Source organism: Triplophysa rosa, linkage group LG5, assembly GCF_024868665.1.
Source record: "Triplophysa rosa linkage group LG5, Trosa_1v2, whole genome shotgun sequence".
NCBI lineage: Eukaryota > Metazoa > Chordata > Actinopteri > Cypriniformes > Nemacheilidae > Triplophysa > Triplophysa rosa.
The window spans coordinates 9,883,227-9,905,570 of record NC_079894.1 but is presented as its reverse complement, the minus strand read 5'-3'; the positions used below and the strand labels follow the sequence as shown (position 1 = coordinate 9,905,570).

At 38.7% G+C, this 22,344-nt stretch overlaps 2 protein-coding genes across 9 annotated transcripts in view; both read right to left on the bottom strand.

The window, feature by feature from the left end:
* Positions 1 to 19,167, bottom strand: part of tgfbr1a (transforming growth factor, beta receptor 1 a) — a 38,503-nt gene extending 19,336 nt beyond the window's left edge. For 2 of the 3 annotated variants that reach the window (XM_057334093.1, XM_057334094.1), the window contains exon 1: positions 19,030 to 19,167. In XM_057334093.1, coding sequence (XP_057190076.1) covers positions 19,030 to 19,105 — 76 coding nt within the window. In that variant the 5' untranslated portion in view covers positions 19,106 to 19,167. The remainder of the gene's footprint in view (positions 1 to 19,029) is intronic. The other variant, XM_057334095.1, reaches the window with a different exon arrangement.
* A 1,591-nt stretch (positions 19,168 to 20,758) lies between these two features.
* Positions 20,759 to 22,344, bottom strand: part of col15a1b (collagen, type XV, alpha 1b) — a 41,474-nt gene continuing 39,888 nt past the window's right edge. For 5 of the 6 annotated variants that reach the window (XM_057334895.1, XM_057334890.1, XM_057334893.1 and 2 more), the window contains 4 exons: positions 22,247 to 22,312; positions 21,964 to 22,161; positions 21,717 to 21,832; positions 20,759 to 21,583 (listed from right to left, as the gene is read on the bottom strand). In XM_057334895.1, the coding sequence (XP_057190878.1) occupies positions 21,367 to 21,583; positions 21,717 to 21,832; positions 21,964 to 22,161; positions 22,247 to 22,312 (597 nt within the window). In that variant the 3' untranslated portion in view covers positions 20,759 to 21,366. The remainder of the gene's footprint in view (positions 21,584 to 21,716; positions 21,833 to 21,963; positions 22,162 to 22,246; positions 22,313 to 22,344) is intronic. The other variant, XM_057334891.1, reaches the window with a different exon arrangement.

The window sequence follows — 22,344 nt, the reverse complement described above, 5'->3', positions numbered from 1 at the left end:
ACGTTAAACTGTGCAGTTAATTCACTCAGACACGCAGAACAGCCAGATGACATGTGTAAATAACAGGATTTGGCATCCACTAGTTTTATGGACTCAATGCAGCCGGAAAACAAGTTTCACTCGCAAAATAGACTAAAACTAAGTAAAATAGCAGTTCACCATTTCAATAAGCTATCACTTATTTATCAGCATGAGAAATACGTGTGAGCGTGTGAACAGACTAAAATGCGTGTGTCTCACGGTGAATGCGTGAGACTTGAGAGCCCTGTAACATGAATAGAGTTTAGCGGGCTGTGCGTCAGTAAAAACGGTCCGTGGGGAAACGCAGTGCTCCGTGTGTACTGTAGTTAAATGGATTAAACAATGCTTCGAGGCAACAAAAATTGCCTCAATGATTTTTTGTATTCGAATTACTCGAGTAACTCGAGGAATCGTTTCAGCCCTAATACTTTCACAAGTATCAGGAACTTCAAGGCCCCTCACATGCCAGGGCCCTGTGTACTCAGTCACCCTTTTCCCCCCACTTGTTGCGACGGCCCTGGCTCCGTGTGTACTGTAGTTAAATGGATTAAACGAAAAAATTTGCCTCAATGATTTTTTGAAATCAGATGTCAATCAACATAAGTAGCGAATCAAATTTTGGGGTGGCACCCAGGGTTGCCACTTGGATGCCAAGGGTGTTCAGTGCCACCTTGGACACCTCTGGCTCCGCCACTGCCTTTAAGAGCTAGCAACACTGGAACACACGTGCGCTTTATTTCCCAACTGTTTGTTCAAGAAACGGACTACCTTTACAAGGATTCTTGTTAATATGAGAATTTTTACGTAATTTTGTGTTTATATGTCCATTTCGGAGTAAGAAGGCATGAAAGAGAACTCAGTTTAGAAAGTTATTTTGCGCTCTGACTCTCTGGGTGCGCACATATCTCAAACAACCTGCGAGACCTGAATGCTTTTAGTGATTATTCTTCATGAAAGCTGCATTGATACACGTTTGGCTTTTATCAATAGCGACTCACAAATAAACAGTAATGTATAACGTTAACATTTTGTATGCTTTACAGTATTGTTAGAGAGCTTTATACAATAGTATAGTGCTTAAAGTTTAAACACATGTTTCCTGCATTAGCTTCACATGCATACAAATACACCTAACACATTTCGTTATCTTTGCTGTTTTGTACCTTAGCCGGGGAAATTCTTGCATTCTGCAGGCGGCAAAACTTCAGTCGCAAGATTGAGCACTTCACTCGTTTACTCTGTCAGTCCTTCTGCTTCATTCCAGTCTGTCAGATTCAGAACCAATACAGTATATTCTTTACACCGCAAGCTTTATTGAAGTTTGATCTCTTACAAATCTATTTGTGGACTAATTACTAGGCAATTTTTTTATTTGTATAATGACGTCAAATAAAAAATGAAGACAGGCTACAAATATTGTAAAAGCAGATAACAGAATGTGTTTAAAAAAGAAATTAGGTCTTTTTCTCTGTGAAGTCAGAGAGTGCCAGTGTGTATAAGAATGATTCACGTGTTCGCCTCACAGATAATAAGTTGGGACGGATAGTATGCGTATTTGGCATGCTGTCCCGGGGCGAGGGCTCCGAGCTCGGTGATTCTGCCCGAACTCGGAGCACCTGCCCCTTGGCCTGGGAGAGGGCCCCGGGCCCGGTGTGTGCCCGAAACCCGGAGCATACCCTCCCCGGTGCTGAGGTCAAACGTGCTCGTGGTGTGGAGTCGGGATGTTGCGAGAGATTCGGGAGAATGGAGGCAAGACAGCTTGACTATTTATAGGGCTGATAGGATGATTGCTGTGATTGCCAGCCCTGTTAACTGATTGCTGTGATTTGTAATCGAAAGCCAGCCGAGTTAGTTATCGGTACAGAACAAGAGTGAATTCAAAGACTCAAGGAAATGTCTTTCGAACAAAAAAAACAATTGTATACTTACGGACAAAAAATATTTAAAAAATACAGATGTACTGAACAGTTTTATTTAATTCAAATGACATGTGACTAGCAGGTCTCGTGTCTGAATCTGGCTGTTACAGAAAAAAGTTAAGAACCACTGGACTAAAGTCTCTGTACACAGAGGTTGTGCTAGACTTTTTAATATCCGTAATTTTTATGGACAGGCTTTAAAAAATCTGTCATAATCTATTATTACCCGGCACTAAGGTGGCATTACGTGGTATTTAGCATGTTCGTGACTTCATCACGTTGTACTTGCGTTTACTCTCTGAACTTGCTTTTTTTTAATACAACTAAATACCCAAATAAAGCCGTTGTTGTTTATATTCATTTATATATTTAATGTTTCTCTTGTCAGACATAAAATAATAATTACAGACAAATGTTTATATTCACATGTCTAGTCAGTTACAATGACAGGTGCTTGTAAATGGAAAAACAGACGAGAACTGCATTCTGAAAATATCATATATATATGCAAAATTTGTATTGGTATATTACATTTTACTATACTTTTGTCATTTTAAGATTTGTCACATATGCTTAAGCTAATAACTGTCAGTCACCTGCTTTGATAATAATAATAATAATTCAAACATACTGAAGGACACAGCACAAAATAAAGAAACCATGTTGTGGCCTGGTGCATTCTTGCACACTGCAAAAGGATCAGAAATTCAGACAAGTTCAACAAGTGAAAAGGATGTCGGTCTGTCTAGACAGTGTGATTGAAATGTAGTCACACCAGTGTAATGAGTAATAACTGAGCATGCTTAGACTAGCATTTGTACTTATCTACATGCATGCAGTTTTCTGTCCTGGGTGTCTTGAAAATTTTTTGTAAAAGCATATAACACTAAATATAATAAAGCATAGACTCTCAAAAAGGATGTTTATAATTAACACAGTGTTTGTCTTATGCTTTTTAATACATTGTGTCATTTTAACACATTTTGTGTTTATTTTGTATTTAAAGAGTACATAACATGAGATCATGAAAATTTCATTTCATGCCGTGTGTAATGTTGCCGTGTTTGAAAGTAAGCAGTCTGCCAAGTTGTAAATCGGAAGGTGAATGAATAACAAAGTTATTGGCTTGGAAAAAAGTGAGTCAACTCTGAATCACGCAAACGAGTCGTCCCTTGTCCGATTTGCGAACCGCCGCGGATTTACGTCACTACATATAGTTCCCGCCTACGTTTTGCTAGGACATCCCACGAAAACTTCACTCTTCTCCCCCAAACACTGTATCTCCTGAGACCAATCACAGCAGACTAGGCGGAAAGGAGGGGATTAGACAGATGAATCACGGAACGAATCATTTGAGAGTCAGTCAAGAAGTAAGGTAAGAATAACTGCCTATTATTACGAAATAATAGTGTTTTTACACCTTCTATGTACATAAACTTGTTGTTGGACACTCCATAAACCAAAGTAGGACCTTAAAAATCCCTAGTTATGTACTCTTTAAGAAAAAGTGACCCTAAACCACAAAACCAATTTTTTGGAAATTGAGATTTATACATCATCTGAAAGCAGAATAATTAAGCTTGTTCGGATAGGATAATATTTGGCCGAGATACCACGAAATCTGAATCTGAGGGTGCAAAAATCAAAATATTGAGAAAATCGCCTTTAAATTTGTCCTCTCAGAGGCGCTGTAGCAGGCCATTGCTAAGAAGAAACAGGTTTGTTTTAAAGGGGTGGTGCAACGGTGTGTCATGCATTCTGACTTCTTTACAATGTTAAACGTGCTGTCTTCTCAAGCTTAACATGGTCAACTTGTCAAAAAACGAGTTGGGCGTATTACGTAGTATTTCTGTGCTCAATACACTCCCCCAGCAATCGTACAGGTTTCGGAGAGTTTTTTTCGAACATATAAAACTGTTTCGTAACAATTTTTCTTAGTCCCTTATTGGACAATTCTCCCGGAAAAGCACGCGGCACACGCACGCGGCAGCAAGGAGAGCAGGAGAAGGAGCATGCGCAGACGTCACTTTCACTTGTGTGCAGGAGAGAGAGAGCATACGTTCGCGAAGTTCAGGTGTTTGTTTGTTCACTGCATTTGGGTGATGAATGTTATATAAACGGTGGATATAACGCTAGATTTGGAGATCGTTTGAAAATGAAATATGGAGCCGTCCCAGCGCTAAAAGATGCCGGACATGAACCGCATGCGGTGAGTGAAACTGATGTCTGTGTTTTGTTGGCAATGGATGCGCACCGTATGCACCGACCGTATGCTTTCGTAAATAATCGTACAGCTGTATCTATCTTTTATAAATGTGATCAAACTAAATACTCTTCGAAGATACTACTCTATAGGTACTCAAGATTAATATGAGATTGGCAGAAACCGCATTTGTTAGGGCCGCTTTAATGCTCTCTATTGGCTTTCCGATTTAATGATGAATCCGAAATCGGGCAGCAGCGAGCAATGTTTGTAGGCTTGTTTCAGGCCATTTTTGTTCTCAGTTTTGCTGCATCCACTCACAAAAATCTAGTTTTTATATATCTATGGTAGGAAATGTACAAAATATCTTCATGGTAGAGGTGGGAGGAATGGCCAAAAATCTATTTCACGGAATGAGTAATTTTATTTCACGATAAAGATATATTTCACGGTAACAATCTCCCATTAATTCTATATTTTAAACCTCATTTTTCTTAGATTGATTTCCTTTTATTTATTACAGTTCATTTAAATGCTCACCATATTCTTTTTTTTTTTGCTTAATAGGACTAGGGATGCAACGATTATAGATTTTGTTGGTACGATTATTGTCTCAGTCAGGAATAATCATGGTTGCATGATTATGGCAATTATTATGCATTCATTAATTTTTAATTTTTTTCTGGCCCTGCCTAAATTTAAACTTGTCCTACCACAAAAAAGTAATAAATAATATTGTCTAGTTATTTGTTTGATTTTATATCTGTTTTCTTAACAAATAAGGTTATAATACCCTAAGACTATTAGCCTAACTCACAGGCATTTCATATAGTCAAAAACAGTGAATCAGTAAGTATTAAAAATAGCACAAATTATCAAATAATAAGCAATAGCACAAATAAATTTAATAAAGCAAACACACAAATTAAATTAAATTAACAGTGTTTTTCATGTGTTTCAAGTTGGTCTAACTATGGTTATCAGGTACAGAAACTGAATAAAGGAGTCAAATGTAAAACACTTCATATTCTTAACAGTATAAATGAAATATATATTAAAGTTATTAAAGTTAATCAGTCAGGAGTGGTGAGTGTGTTTTGTCTTCGTTTTTTGTTGTTTGATGAGCATTAAAACAGATATGTTTATTATGATGCTGTCCCTTTAAGAGCTAGCGCGTACAGATCACATGTTTTGGTATCCCCACTGATTGCGTTCGTAACAAACCATAATGGATTCAATTTATCAACGTGATATAGAGCCCATTCGCTAAATAACGTTTAAACACCACATATATCATTAATAAAAATAACATAAGCATAAGTTAAATTGGTTCAAAATGCGTCAGGAGTAGACTTTGAATTTGAGCTTGCGCATACAGAATGTACGCATCCTATGAGCCGTCCTCGATGCGACGCTTCCCATCCGACTCATCTTCTCTGTGCGACTCCATTAACTAACATGCCGCTTTGTTTGTTTACCTTGCACTGAAAGCTCAACAGGGATGGGAGATATGGCCCTAAAACTCTATCACGATAATTCCTGGTATTTGTTGCGATAACGATAAAAATGACGCTATATCCATAACGCAATCCACCGCTGTTTTTTGCGTCAAGTGATAGTAGCTACATGTAGTCTAGACCCTCAGAAAAACAAATATTATCAAAAAGTAAAACTTATCCCAAATCAAACAGCTCCTAAAATATACCTATAGTATTTTTGTAAATATAAAATATAATAGTGAGATTCGACTTCAAAAGGTTGTAGTAAAGAAAAGTTAAATGAACTAAAGCTCAATAAACACATCATGTCATACCTAAAACTGTATATATTCTATTGTTGGGTGGAAGCGATCGATCGCATCAAGCTGTCAATCACTCTCTCTTGAACTGTGTGAACCTTCTCTTCTCACAGCAATATACACTGAATCTGTCTATGACTCGCGCTACAGAAAGAGAACGGAAAAATGCGGATGAAAGAAATCTAATTAAATAATCCATGCTTTTATACGCTCATAAACGTATTTAAAATAACGCATTGTACTGTATGTATACAGGCAGCAGTGCTGTGCACGCTGTGTCGCTATGAAAGCACATGCGGGCGCGAGCTGCGCACTGGACGCTCCGTTCATCCTGTATATAGGCAAGAAACCGTATTAAACAATTTGAGCACGCGTGCAATACTTTTAGCCAAAATAAATGTTGTGGTGTAACGTATTATGACTATCAACGAATACTTAACAAACAAATTAAATAAAACGAAAGTGAAACTAAACATTAACTCGGATGCATCTACAGTGCCAACCTAAACGAGATTTGGAGCTTTTAGTGCAAACTCTTTCTCAGCTTCACGTCCACCCTCCGCTATACCCGTTTTCGCTTCACACATTGGCTTCTTCTTTCTGCACCACTTGTCAGTTCTTGATTATCCTCCACTGGACCTGACCTCTGAGAGTGACCTATTTGTCAGCTGTGGTGACCTCTGCATTTAACCCGTCCAGTGAGTAGTGAACTCACGCACTGCAAGTCGTGAACACGTATACCAAAAGCAGTGGGCAGCTATTACTGCAGCTCAAAGGCACCACAGTCATTAGCCGCCGGCCCTGAGAATCGAACAGGCAACCTTCTGGTCACGAGTCCGACTCTCTAATCTACGCAACCATACGCACCAACCTGTTGGCTAAGGCTGTTATAGCCCTACTGGCTCTGTTAATGCAAGCTCAGTGCCCCTGGTCCCGTAAGGCATAACATTACAAATATTACCAAAAATCTACGCAACCATACGTGCCAAACCGTTGGCTAAGGCTGTTATAGCTCCACTGGCTCCGTTAATGCAAGCTCAATGCCCCCAGTCCCATATGGCATAACAATACAACACGCACACCATTTTATTACGTGGTCACTTGGCAGCCCATATTATATAGTTTTATATAGTTAAAATGTAGGCAAGTTATGAAAATGTATTGAAGATATCAGATTAAGTTCTGATAATGAGATTTATCATTTATTTATCTTCTGGCCATATCATATGTATACAGTAGGAAGATCGACAACATGTATAACTAGGGCTGTCACGATTATGAAATTTGATTGACGATTAATTGTCTAATAAATCATTGCGATTATGGCGATTAATTGTCTGTTTTAGGGCTTTGGCGATTATGACGATTAATTGTCTGTTTTTGAGCTTTGACATTTAATTCTCATTCATTTTTGATTCAGCGATTGAAATGACCATATTGTTCTGAATACAAGACTATGTTTTTTTCTTGGAAATACATCGGAAAAAATTGGGTCATCATATATTTAAGGTTTAGGCTTTTACCTGTCAATAATACAACCGCCAAATACTTGTAAATTAAGTAAATTGATCAGGAGTGAATTGAAGCCACCATTAAAATGCTATCAGTCATAGAAAAGCTTCTAGTCTGTTTTTTTCTCACTTGCAAGACTACAGTAAAATTTTACTCGTGTGTTAATGAAATTTTGGTAGACTGGTTTTCACACTGAGATTTGCTTAAATAATATTAAATTGTACTGCAGGTAATTTGTATATGTTTTAGTTTTTTTTAAGTGATTGTGTTGTGGTGGTACATTTGACAAGTATTACCATGCTTTAGTAACAATATATACAATAAAATATGCAATATGCAGATTCACTACAGCTCCCCCTAGTGTCTTCTATAGAGATGTGCGATAATTGCGATGATCCGAAATCATCGCGATGAGGTCAAACAATCGCGATGAGACGATTATTTAATAATCGTGACAGCCCAATGTATAACAATGAAGTCTGAATATATGCACAAACAATGAGAGTACAGTATATGACTGGTGTTATAAACTGGTGTTCACGGGGTCTGTACTGTAGGTCTTTATCGCTCTTCACTCTCTATTAGATGAGCATTTTTAGTGTGTTGCGACACTTTGTCTTTAGGTTTGTCTTTGCACTACGAGTCTCTGGTGACTCCACAAGCTTCTCCCAAAACGGGGGAAAGTGGCTCGTCACGTCAAAGCGCTCACGCGGCGAGCATCATCGCGCGTTTCAACGCAAGTTTCACCTTGACTCACCTGAAGTTAAACTTTATTAAAACTATTAACAGCTTCACAAAGCAATCTGACTTCTGAAATACGTGGTGAGAATGAGCATTTTTATATGCTCACGCAGACCCCTGCACGTGCACTGCGGGTGAGAGAGAAAGCGCCGGACTGGAGCGAATCACAAAACTACAGACTGAAAGAAGGTCAAAAGAATATTCGATACGTTAATTTGTTATGGGTGGATTAATTCACTTGTTTTTTCACAATAACACCCAACTTGCAGATCACTGAGTAACCACGTCTACTTATTTACATTCCGCAGAATACACGGAATAGAAAAATCTCTTAAGGTTCACATTTTATTCTGCGGTAACGGAATATTCCGTCATACCGCCCAGCCCTTCTTCATGAAACATAATCTTTACTTAAAGGAGAGGTTTCTTTCTACTTTTACACAAATGTAATATAAGTCTTAGGGGTCCACAGAATGTGTCTGTGAAGTTTCACCTCAAAATACACCGCAGATCTCTTATTATACCATGCCCTAATTGCCCAGTTTTGCATGTGAGGAGAAACACGCTGTTTTGGTGTGTGTCTCTTTAAGTGCAAATGAGCTGCTAGTCTCCGCCCCCTTTTCACAGAAAACTCAGCCAGGGCTCACTGTGAGCCTGTGCTTCTATCGACAAAAGAAGGGTCACATAAAGCAAATGAGAAACGCTGTTTCCGTCTTTAAACACCAAACACATTGTTTTCTAAAAGCGAACACACTCCTAACAAAGGCGTCATATTTTCTACATGCGAAATTACACATGACAAACCGGTCGCGTGTTTACAGACCATACACACTGCTTTCTATAAGTGAAGATACTCAAGACAAACGCATCGCGTTTTCTCTAAGTGAAAGTAACGTTACACAGGACAATCCCATTGCGTGTTTACAAGCCATACACATTACTTTCTTTGCGTGAATGGACAAACGTTTCACAATGACGTTTTACCTACTTTTAAATTGCCACAGGTCCCTGAGGTCTTACTTAAAAAATAACGGTACTTACAATGTCTTTATTTGCAGCTTTGCCTCGTTCAGTCTGGTGGATTTCCATTGAAAACAAAATAAATCCATTGCTCTCCTGTCAGGCTGGGAACAGTGTTCTGTGCTGCTCTGTGCAGCCAACAACAGAACACTTAGCATGCTTTGCTTACTTTTGCCATGGTGTCGGAACTAATTCACATATGTCGCTTGTGAAAACAAAAATGGTGGCAGCGCCATGGGTGGACACGTTCAGAAAAGGGGGCGGTAATATTATAATAAGAACGACTACCTACGTCAGAAAGTGAGCGAAATCCGAACGGCTCGTTTTCTCACAGGCTTGCAGAGATAGGCTCACGTAAACAAAGTTACTGGATTGTAATTTTTCATGTTTTCTGAGTTGGTAGATGCACCAGACACCCGATTATAGCACTTAAACATTGAAAAAGTCAGATTTTCATGAAATGTCCCCTTTAAAGGGGTGGCGCAACAGTGTTTCATGCATTCTGACTTCTTTACAATGTCAAACGTGCTGTCGAACGAGTTGGACGTATTACGTAGCATTTCTGTGCTCAATACACTCCCCAAGGTTCGTATAGGTTTCGGAAAGTGTTTTTCGAACATGAAAAACCGTTACGTAACAACTTTTCTTGGTCCCTTTATTGGGCGATTCTCCCGGAAAAGCACACCCACGGTAGAGCTGAAGATCTTTGCCTGAACCCGACGGACCCGACGTGACCCGACGGTTTCGGTCGGGTTCGGGCTTAATTTCTATCATTTTACACGGGCTCGGGCCAGGCTCGGGCTTGCACGGTAAATGAGCGGTCATGTGATGCATTCCGGTTAGCACGAGAAAGATGCGAAAATGGATGCTGAGGAGGTGAAACGGAGGCTTGCCTCTGGCGATTACGTTTTGGTTGCACCAGCAACTAAAGCAAAGTCTGAGGTGAGGAAAAGTTTTGACCATTTGCATAATGAGAATAATGAGCCAGTGGGATATGTGATATGTTACGATGTTACAGAGGACTTATTTTATTTCTTTGTTCCAACTTCCAAGTGGCCTATAGCTTACGTTAGTCATTAATAAATTATGTTAAAACGTATAAATTACGCATTCTTGACAAAAGCTGTGTGCGTGCGCACATTTGAATAGCCTAATGTTGGGCTGTAAACGGGTTCGGGCTTTTAAAAAGCTGTCAATCAAAATGTACTTGTCGGGCTCGGGCCGAATTCTGTCGGGCTCGGACCTTGTCGGGCCTAACTTTTAAGGCCCGATTACAGCTCTAACCCACGGCAAGGCGAAAGAAATAGCCCGCCCACACGTCAACCAAAGAGCGATAGGAAGACCTGCCTACCATCAAGATTGGCTGCGCTGTGGGCCTGCAGCTGCAGCTCATTATTCATTATTCGATAGTGGGAGAAGTCGAGTTGTGTTTGTGGATGGATGTAAACGGTGGATATAACGCTGGATTTGGAGATCATTTGATCTGATAGATGGAGCGGTCCCAGGCTAGCACTAAAAGATGCTGCACATGAACCGCACGCGGTAAGTGAAATTGAGTCATATGTATGTGTTTTTTTGGCAATGAGTGCACACGTGCTTTAGTTCCGCCCTCCCGTAATCGTACAGCTGTATCTCTCTTTTATAAATGTGATCAAACTAAAGACTCTACGGATATTTGAAGGGTACGATACTATAATTCTGTAAGTACTCAAGATTAACATCAGAAACTGTCTGAGTTGCGGCCACTTTAATATCCTAATGATTTTTGGCATAAAAGAAAAATCGATAACTTTGACCCATACAATGTATTGTTGGCAGTTGCTAGTATTGTACAAATATCACAGTTCAGTTAAAAGTAACAAAATGTGTTGTCCCAGAAATAACACAAAGATGTGTTCAGTTAACACTCAGATATCAGGGATGTTAAACTGGGTCATAAAAGTGCATATCTGTAGTAGTGATGCACCGAATGTTCAGCAACTGAAAATATTTGGTCGAAAATTGCAAAAAAAGCATGTTCGGTCGAATAAGTGAAATGACGTGTGATATGATCAAGCAGCAACCAGCGCAGAGAGAGAGATTGAGAGAGAGCGAGAGAGAGAGCGAGAGAGCAAGAGAGAGCGAGAGAGAGCGAGAGAGAGCGAGCGACGCCCACGCTTTATTAATGCAGCAAACATGTCGGCTGTGTGCGGAGCATTTTAAAGTGTCAGAGAAAGACACAGCACAGAACTTGCCACACGGGAGTAAATTTCTGAATGAAAGCGTCTTTACCGGTCGGTAATTTATGTACTTCAGACTGGAGCGGGCAGTCAACATCCTTTGACTTCATACAGTGGTCGCGAGCACACAGTTCCCTGTACTAAACTGAGAGAACAGTGACAGTCAGCTTTTGCGGGCGGAGTTTGGAGGAGAGACGTAAACTTAAATGGTCAGTCAGAATTGCTTGCATGAATGTTTTTTTTCTTCTTTAAATCATTTTGCAGTGTAGCCTATAATAATCCAACAGTTTTCATTTATTCATACTTTTTTATTGAATAACACTTTTTAATGAGGTGTTTTTTTGTAGGGGTACAGACTACAGAGTACAGTACATTCTTTCAGCAGTCAGTCATAGGCCTAATATAGGCTATTCAATGAGGGAGAGGGCTCAATTTTTTGTTTTAATTTGTAAAATAAAAAAATATATTTGAAGTTATATTGTATTATATTGAAAAGCAAGACAAAATATAAAAAGCACATTTTGACCATTCAGTTTATGCAATAGTGAAAAAAATTGACTAAATAAATAGAAGAAATTTGAAAAGCCATGTTCGGTGTTCGGTCTTCGGCCATGTGTTGCATTTTTATTCGTTTATTCGTATTTATTTTATTCTAATCTGTAGCAGATACGAAAATACCTCAACTATTTTGAACGGTTTACTTAAAATTCTCATTTTTTACATATCGTCCTCAATAATAAGCACATAGATAGTCATGATCTTCTCACAGTTCATTAGGACCAAAATGGAAATAAGTTGTTGCAAATTTTTTGTGTTATCCTTGACAAAAGTGTGATGCTGATTTATTGCTACTTTGATTTATTGCTACTTTGTAGTGCCTTTTTCACCCCTAAAGAAACCAATGTAAATTACTCTGGCTCTAGATACAGTGCTGTGAAAAAGTATTTGTCCCCTTCTGGATTTTTTGTTTTTTTGCATATTTGTCATGCTTAAATGATTCAGATCATCAAACAAATTTTAATATTACTCAAAGAAAACCAGAGTAAATACAAAATGCAGTTTTTAAATGATGGTTTTATTTATTAAGGGAAAAAACAATCCAAACATTTCTGACCCTATGTGAAAAAGTAAATCAAATCGTGGCCCCCCCTTGGTAAATCATGAATTAACTGTGATGAATTGAATAACTGAGTTAAATTTCACTAGCCACACCCAAGCCTCAAGAAATCACTTAAGTAGAACCTGTCTGACAAACGGAAGTAGTCTAAAAGATCTCAAATAGCAACACATCATGCCGCATCAAGAAATTCAAGAACAGATGAGAATCAAAGTAATTGAAATGTATCAGTCTAGAAAGGGTTACAAAGCAATTTCTAAGGCTTTGGGACTCCAGCGAACCACAGTGAGAGCCATTATCCACAAATGGAGAAAGCATGGAACAGTGGTAAACCGTCCCAGGAGTGGCCGGCCTACCAAAATTACTCCAAGAGCACAACAACGACTCGTCCAGGAGGTCATAAAAGATCCCAGAACAACATCTAAAGAACTGCAGGCCTCTCGTGCTTCAGTTAAGGTCAGTGTTCATGATTCTACAATAAGAAAGAGACTGTGCAAAAATGGCATCCATGGGAGAGTTCCAAGGCGAAAACCACTGCTGACCAAAAAGAACACAAAGGCTCGTCTCACATTTGCTAAAAAACATCTTGATGATCCCCAAAACTGTTGGGCAAATATTCTGTGGACTGATGAGACAAAGGTTGAACTTTTTGGAAGGTGTGTGTCCCGTTACATCTGGCGTAAAACTAACACAGCATTTCAGAAAAAGAACATCATACCAACAGTCAAACATGGTGGAGGTAGTGTGGTGATCTGGGGCTGCTTTGCAGCTTCAGGACCGGGCCGACTGGCCATAATTGATGGAACCATGAATTCTGCGCTCTACCAGAAAATCCTAAAAGAGAATGTCCGGCCATCGGTTTGTGACCTCAAGCTTAAACGCACTTGGGTTATGCAGCAGGACAATGATCCAAAACACACCAGCAAGTCTCTGAATGGCTAAAAAAAAGGTTTTGGAGTGGCCTAGTCAAAGTCTGGAATTAAATCCAAATGCTGTGGCATGACCTTAAAAAGGCTGTTCATGCTCTTAGACCCTCCAATGTGGCTGAATTAAAACAATTCTGCAAAGAAGAGTGGGCCAAAATTCCTCCACAGCGATGTGAAATACTCATTGCGAGCTGTGGCACAACTAGTTATTAGGTTTAGGGGGCAATTACTTTTTCACATAGGGTCAGAAATGTTTGGATTGTTTTTTCCCTTAAGAAATAAAACCATCATTTAAAAACTGCATTTTGTATTTACTCTGGTTTTCTTTGTGTAATATTAAAATTTGTTTGATGATCTGGATAATTTAAGCATGACAAATATGCAAAAAAACAAAAAATCAGGAAGGGGGCAAATACTTTTTCACAGCACTGTACATTTTCTTAGTCAAACATATCTTCAATTTGTCTGGAGTAAAGAGCCAGACATCCTAAGCTGCCAAGTTTGCAGAACATTACATCAAGGTTCCGATTCTGAATCAGTCGCCTGCTGTGTGAGTCACACTCAAGAAAACACTGTGGCCAAAACAGCAGTACTACTCCACCCATTTAATCCAGATTACCAAAACAAACAGACACTTTTAATCCTTAATCACATGAAAAAGACTGAAGATACATTTTTTCAATTCAAGACACACTAATGTCAGTTTGCTAAGTAGCACTTTACTTCAACAAACACCATCTGTCTGGAATATGTCACATCACAATTCTGGTTTTGGAAGACAGAAAAAAAGTCTGTCATCATTATTCACCCACATGTCGCTCCAAACAGAGAAGTTCCTAAACTATAATGTCATGAGGTGAACAGCTTGCACAATTTTACTGTGAAACTGCATGAATATTATTTTTCTCGTAGAAAATGATTTGCGTAGAACACACATGTGGTTACTTCTCCAATCAGTGTAACACCAGTCTGACAAGTCATATTTGCTGACAGACTTGACTGAATTGCTTTCTGAGAAGTGAATTTCAACTTATTTGCTACACCGGTCAATAACCTGCACTGTAAACATTCATGTTGACACATCGCTATTTCCACATGTCAGAATAAACTCAGACATGCACACATTTCTCTGTTTCTACCTCCTCTCTATGGACCTCTCTTAGCAAAGGTTCATATGTGCTCATCGGTGACAATGTTAAAGTTTCATGCATCAATCTCTGGTTATTATCATGTTTAGCCCATAGACCGTATAAAAGATGGACGACGTGTCCCAATTTACTTCCAGTGAAGCCAAAATGTCCGAGATATGGCCGCAGACATATTTCCAGAGTCTGCTCCGTAGTGAGCACGAGGTGGAGCTGTGGTATCAATGTCCTGCCCATATTCCCTGATAACTCAATCGTAAAGATAAAAAAGGGCAATTCCAACGTTATGGACGTGACATTTTGCGTTATGGACGTGACATAAAAATGCTCAGAGAATGAATTTGTTACAAATATATTGAACCATCTGTTTATATTTTACTAAACCCTTGTTGATAGAGTCTAAACATAAAAAAATGTCAGTCTATGAACAAATTTTCTATTTTAAAAAAGGGAAATAAACATGCGTTATGGATGTGACAAAAAAAGGATGTGTTTTTTGGGAGACGATAAACTTTGTAGGATTTCTGTGAAATAAAATGCACAATCCTGAAGCAATAATACCCAATTAATGGAGAAGGGATGCCTCTTTATAGAACATAAAATAGTTATTTTATTTTAATTTTCATGTGTCCATTTATGAGGAATATGGGTTATGGATGTGACAATCCTGAAAATGGCACTTACCTGACTATGAAAAATCATGCACTAAAAATAAAACAAATGCTTTACAAATTTGAAGAGAGATCTCACATGGGTATTTGAACACCAAATGTTAAAATCTGTGCTGTTACCATAGTAAAAACTGTTGGTAAAAACTTTATTTTTTCATGGTAAGGTTGATATTTTCACAGAATTGCCCAAAACTAACTAAAAAAATGACAGAAACCATATTTGGCAAAAAATATTTGAAGTGCAGTTGAATTCTTTAGTTTGCCGTGATTCTGTTCATTTACATGGAGAGGGCAGGGTTTAATATCTATACTGTGCAACATGCCTGGTTTAGCCCAGGAAAGAACATATAATTCAAGGGGAAGAGCTTGAATAAATAGAAAAACGTGATTCATCAAAGTTCAGAACCCCTCCATGTTGTGCTACTGGTAGAAAGCTATTTAGCAGAACTAATATGAATCAGATTCTTACTAAAAGAGAACACAATCTAATCTATAAATTAAATTTTAAATGTAGATTCAAAAGGACCCTGATCATTAGCTCCTGTCAATCACCTCTAGATCATATGAACAGGAGGAGGCTTCTTAATGCTACGGACAATTCTTCTGGCATCCCTCTTCTCTGATTTCTTTTGCCAGATTATGCAGGTCTTGTGGTTTACCATTATATCTGTCTAGACTGGATGGGTAGGTAAACTCATGAAATGGCCAATAAAAAAAATGTCCTCTTGTTTTGTAGTCTATTTGCTGGCTGACAGCAAGTCACATTTTCACAATAGTTTATTTAGTATCAGGTGGGGAACTAGGGCTGTCACGATTATGAAATTTGGCTGACGATTAATTGTCTAATAAATCATTGCGATTATGACGATTAATTGTCTGTTTTAGAGCTTTGACTTTTAATTCTCATACATCTTTTATTCAGCTTTGAAACGACCATATTGTTCTGAATATAAAGACTATGTTCTTTTTCTTGGAAATACATAGGAAAAAATTGGGTCATCATACTCAACAATACAACTGCCAAATACTTGTAAATTAAGTAAATTGATCAGGAGTGAATTGAAGCCACCGTTAAAATGCTATCAGTCATAGAAAAGCTTCTAGTCTGTTTTTTTCTCGCTTGCAAGACTACAATAAAAGTTTACTTCTATGTTAATGAGATTTTGGTAGACTGTTTTTCACACTGAAATAATATTAAATTGTACTGCAGGTTATTTTTATGGTATATGCTTTAGTTTTTTTTAAGTGATTGTGTTGTGGTGGTACATTTTACAAGTATTATCATGCTTTAGTTACTAGGGCTGTGTATTGGCAAGTGCCTCCCGATACGATACATATCACAATAGATGTGTCTATGTATTTCGATACGATACACATCTGCGATATACTGCAATACTTTAAATAGAAAATGTAAAAAGTAGAGCTAGAAATACAACATGCTGTGCACCACCGGGGGATTTCTGTAAGGATAAGTGTAAAAACATCCCTTACCTCTGCAGAGTGGCCATGATGTGTTATGCATGGACCTTTAGATCAGAGGTTTGGGTTCTCAAACTGTGGATTGCGCCCCTCAAGTGGGTAGCACAGGGGAATAAGGTGGCTCACGCAAGTCACTTGGCTGTTGTGGTGCATTACAGTTAAAACACTGAACATGGGCAGTATTAAACCTCTGGTTCATCCGTGCTGTAAATGTGCTGGTGTCACATCCGTGAAAGCACAATAAATGTCATTGTTACTTTTCTTAATAAACTTTTTGTCTAATGCACTGGTGACTTGTGTCATGACTTGCGAAGCCTACAAACAGCATCATTTTATATAACTCATTACTCCATTACTTATTTTGAAAACCAAAGCACACCCACACATCAGCTCTGAGAGCTCCAAGCGTTCTTATATTTTTCGCCATGCTCGCTTCCACTTACTTTTGGCCGTATGTATATGACATGATTTTTAAAAATATATATCGATAGTAGAGGTATCACTATCGATACACTATCGAAAAAAAAAATATTGCGATAGTTACATGTATCGATATTTTTGCACAGCCCTATTAGTTACAATATATATAATAAAATATGCAATATGCAGATGCACTACAGCTCCCCCTAGTGTCTTCTATAGAGATGTGCAATAATTGCGATGATCTGAAACAATCGCGATGAGACGATTATTTAATAATCGTGAGAGCCCTATGGGGAGCAGTACTGTTTTAACTGCAATGTTTTGATTTAGATCATTTTCTTGAAAAACTACACAATCACAATTTCTTCGCAATTAAAACAATTTGACAAAAGTAAAAAGTACAAACAAACAGTAACTCAAAGTCACATTTTACACAATTCTGTGAACAAAAACAACAAACTCTTGATTAGGGATGGGCATTTTTCAAAAATTTCATACTCGAATATTTGAGCTCATAAAAAACGAATATTCGAATATTCGTTTATTTAAATTAAGTTAATAATGACGTAATTTGTTGCGTTTTTATTCAGTCACAATTTCACATCAAGCTTATAATTATCATTAAATATTCATAACGCATTACTATTATATCCTGTATATAGGTTTTTAATGTTGAAAAACGGACAAAACGTAACGTATATTGACAGTCTGTGATATATGGTTATCTTGTATACGGCTTTGATCATCACAGTGAACGTCTACAGGTAACAAACATTAACAGAAAATTCACAATCTAAGCATGTATGGTTTACTAACTACATAACTGTGTGATGCTAAACACGTTTGCTTGCGGAAAGGAATGCCATTCTGACACATCCACATTCCACACAAAAGCAACCAAATCAAATAATGCGTAAACATGCCATGTTATCTTGGGCCAGATCCCAAAACCATTTGATTGGGCCACAAAAACATTGTAAAATAGCTCTTGTGAATTACAGGAGAAAACCCCTCTCATTTCGCTTCCGTCAACAATCTGTTGGTTCCATTAATATTCAGACACAATATTCAATTCACTTAACCAAAGATAATGGATGCAAGAGAGTTATCTTAGTGCTGGTATTTTGTGTAGTTTGTTAAGAATAGCCTATTTGCAATGTACAGAAATAGTCCGATCTGTTGTTACAACTCGCGTAAACGTGAAACTGGTTTCCTGTCAGTTCACATAACTTGACAGAATAACATCTTACAGACACAACGACCTTAATGCCTTTGATCTCACTTGTGTGGAACCGAAAATACAAAAGATCAGTATGATCTTCGTCCTGAATATATTAAGACGAATGAAAGACTCGGGATGTTATGACAGGAAGAGTATTAAAAGTCAAATTATGAAAACAAAAATGCCCATCATCACCACACAACACGTGCCTTTATAAAACAGGCATAAAACGTGAGCCGATAAAATGTAACGTTAAGTTAAAGACGCGTGTAAAAACAACGCTCGTTCACAGTTTTAGATAACTGATCATTTGATTATTATAAATTAACAGGAGCTTCGAAGTAACGTTATTATAAATACATAATCGGTCGCGGTATCCAGACCTCGCGCGGTTGCTCAGATCGCACGCGCGGCTAGCTCCATATTTCTGTCCGAAAACACACACTCTCCCGAACTGTTGTACATGTGACCGATAAGAGGAGGAAAATATTAAACACCCATTTCGGCGAGGCTTCCTGCGCCATGTTTGAACACCCCTATGTAGAGTTCTGAAAAAGAGCAAACGGATAAAACTTAAGAGAGGTAGAAACTAAGAGGAGTCACTATCCCTTACCTTGCGGCTCACTTGTTATCGTACATAAGAGAAAAGCCAACAGTAAAGAGCGACAAAGTAACGTCCTCGCGTCCATCGCGGTGGAGATTATTCTTTAGAACTGGTCAGTTTTTTCTCTCACATTCAACTTGTCGGGTCTTTGCCTCGAGAAAAGGGAAGTTCTGGTTGGCCAGCACGGAGAAAGCGCCCCACCCACATTAGTCTCTACTCCACCTTCTGGCCGCAGTAGCGGGTGAGGAAAGTCGCTCCTTTAACCAATACTGCAAATTATGCGAAGTTCACCTATGTATTTATCTAGTTATCAGGTTCGTGCTTTCAATATACAATCTAGTTCTAGAATAAGACAGAAAGTGGCTTCACCTCGTGACTGAAAGGAAAGCGTAATACAGGCCAGTTGACAGGACTGTATGTGCTGAGGAAAAAGAAGCCGATGAGTATCTGTTATCTGAAGTTGGTGCACTCATCTTCCCTGTTGGTCAGGACAGAAATACACCTTTGTAATAAACTTGACAGGACATGTTTGTTTGATTCAGAGCCGATCCGATAAACACCAGCTGGAGTAAATTTACCGGATTCACGCGATGTGACTGAACAAGGATACATCACAGTGGTTTGTGTGGTTAACGTTAATATATTGTTAAAATAAATACTTTGGATAAAACGAAATGCTCGATCAAAGGCTGGTATCGGTGATGGGTGATGGGGTATGCGCGGAGAAGCAAACAACAACTTTAGTTTTGACTCAACAATACCCCCCACCCAGATTTATATACGCGTCTCTGCTCTGCCCCCTTGCGACGTGATGTATTGTCCATACGCTAGAACTGCTGTTTGGCGATAGACGTTTCGTTTACTCATGCTAAATTTAATAAAATGTATCTTTCTTTGTAATGGTAAACGGTGTCTTGTTTCTAAATTTGCCACACCTTGTAGACAGATAAACAATAGGTATAAATTATCAAACAACACGTTTATTCACCGAGCACCATTTAAATAGCCTATGAAAGTCACACACTCATATCTAATTTCTAAGAGTGAAAACAGTGAAACCTCATTTAAAATGTCCTTTTTAAATATGTAGAACAAATCTAACAGAGTCGGTTATAATATGGTTGTGACCAGCTGTCTGCATTTGAAATTAATGCAATTTAAATTTTGAAGTTGGATTTAATTTTTTTGTGCTTAAAGAGTAACTCTGGTCAAAAATGAGAATTCTGCAATTACTCACCCTCAAGTAGTTTAACATCTTTATGACCTCCATTTTTTCCCCAAAAATGCAAATTAAGGTAGTTTTGGAAGCTTTCTGACTCCTCAGATTGCAACGCAACCAAACACAGGAGCCACATGACAGTGCATCTGGTGTCAGCATGGCTCTATCGAGCGATGCGGACACCGGATGCAGTATCGTGTGGCTCTCGGGAACGCGCGCTGTAAACTAACACTCAAATCAGGACGTTTTTGAATATAGTGGTTAGTTTTGTTTGATTGCGCACAAAAAGTATCCTCGCTGCATTATGTTAATTTATACTGAACCACCGGAGTCGTGTGGACAGTTTTACGATGTCTTTAGGCACTTTTAGCGCTTTGAAGATTGGTTGCGTTGCAATCTCAGGAGGAGTCAGAAAGCTTCCAAAACTACCTTAATTTGCATTTTTGGGAAAAATGGAGGTCATACAGATGTTAAACTACTTGAGGGTGAGTAATTGCAGAATTTTCATTTTTGGCCGGAGTTACCCTTTAAGTATTTCAAAAATGAGACCTTAGTAATGCTAAGAGGTTAACATTATAAAGTAGACAAAACATACTGCCACTTTCATTTTTTTATAGGATGTTCACAGAGCTTTCACTGGCAAGGAAAAACATCTATTTAATACAGTGCATTTACGTTTTAACTTTCAGCCCAATGGGCAAAAGAAAAATCCCCTGTCTGAAAAATGGTCTTGTAACTATTGCCTTGTAATTTAAAATTTGTAAAAGCATTCACACACACACAAAAAAAACTATTAGTCATCGATTAAGGACAGAGTGATGTGGTGCATTTGTATTAATAGTATGTACTCCTGCTCGTTGATGTCTGGCTGAGGTATTCTAACCATTGAATGAAAATCTGTGGGTTCCAGATTGGACAATGTCATTAAGTGATTTATACATATTTACATCATTCTCAGAATACAAGTGAAGTGAACCGTGATTGCTTTACCATTTTCTCACAAGACCTCTTTTTCTAAAAAGCAGATTGGATATTCCTCCCAACAGTCCAGCAATTGCTGCTTCCTACATCTGCAGTTTATAAGAGGAACATTAGTATAAAAGTGTACATGACGTTAGTCCAACTGTCTAGTGCCTTCCGGAGTCCTGCATGTAGCTATTCTCAACGCAAAGGACAATGAAGTGGTTCGAACAGCTACGTGTGTGTTGCCCGAGCAGTCTGCCGGTCTGCAGAAGAGATGCCTGTCCGGTCACTGCCATGTCTCCTGTCCGCCATGCTTCGCAGTAGTTTGTCGTCAAGCGGATGCCCACTGTGCTCGAGCCGTGCCATACCAGCTTCTGAGGCCTTGAATCAATAATATGTGCAGTTAGTCAGAGACTTAGTAAAAGCTGAGTACATTTGCTACAGGTACACAGGCATTTAATTAACAGAAGCAAATGGATTTGAGTTTGCAAAATGAAAAAGAAAAACGGTTTACCAAGCCTGATCTGTCATGACATTTCGTCCATCAAAAGAGTAAATCGAAATAAGTGGATCAAAAACAGCCCCATTCCCAGAAAACACAGCCATCCAGCTGCTGAAAAGCACTTCTCCCTAGGGAGGACACACGTGAAGCTACATTTAAACAGGCTGTATTGAAGTTTCATAAAAAAACTGAAATTCCAATCTATGCTGCAAGCACGCTCTGTGCGTCAACTGGCACATGATTAATTGGATAATCTTACTTTGAGGTTCACCACTGGCAAGCTAAAGCGGTCTCCCTTCCTGACGATGGTCGAGAGGTCTTGCAGGTGAGAGGACAGGAATGCTCTGTAAGTAGATGTCAGGCCCCTGGCACGGGCTTGTTGGTAACATTGATAATCTGCCCCACGGATTCCACGCATGTCCCCTGAGAATGGGGCATTCAGTGCCACCAGGTGCAACTTAGAAGGTCAAAGGTTATATATGTCAACATGTACCATTTCATAGTAATAATTAAAGGTGCAACAAGGTTTGAGCAATTCTTACCCCTGGCATTGAGTGTGCAGTGTGTGGAAGAATATTGTAGCTTGGCAAATCATTCTTTAACTCCTGCTAAAGGCAGGGATTAGATGTTTAGGCATTAG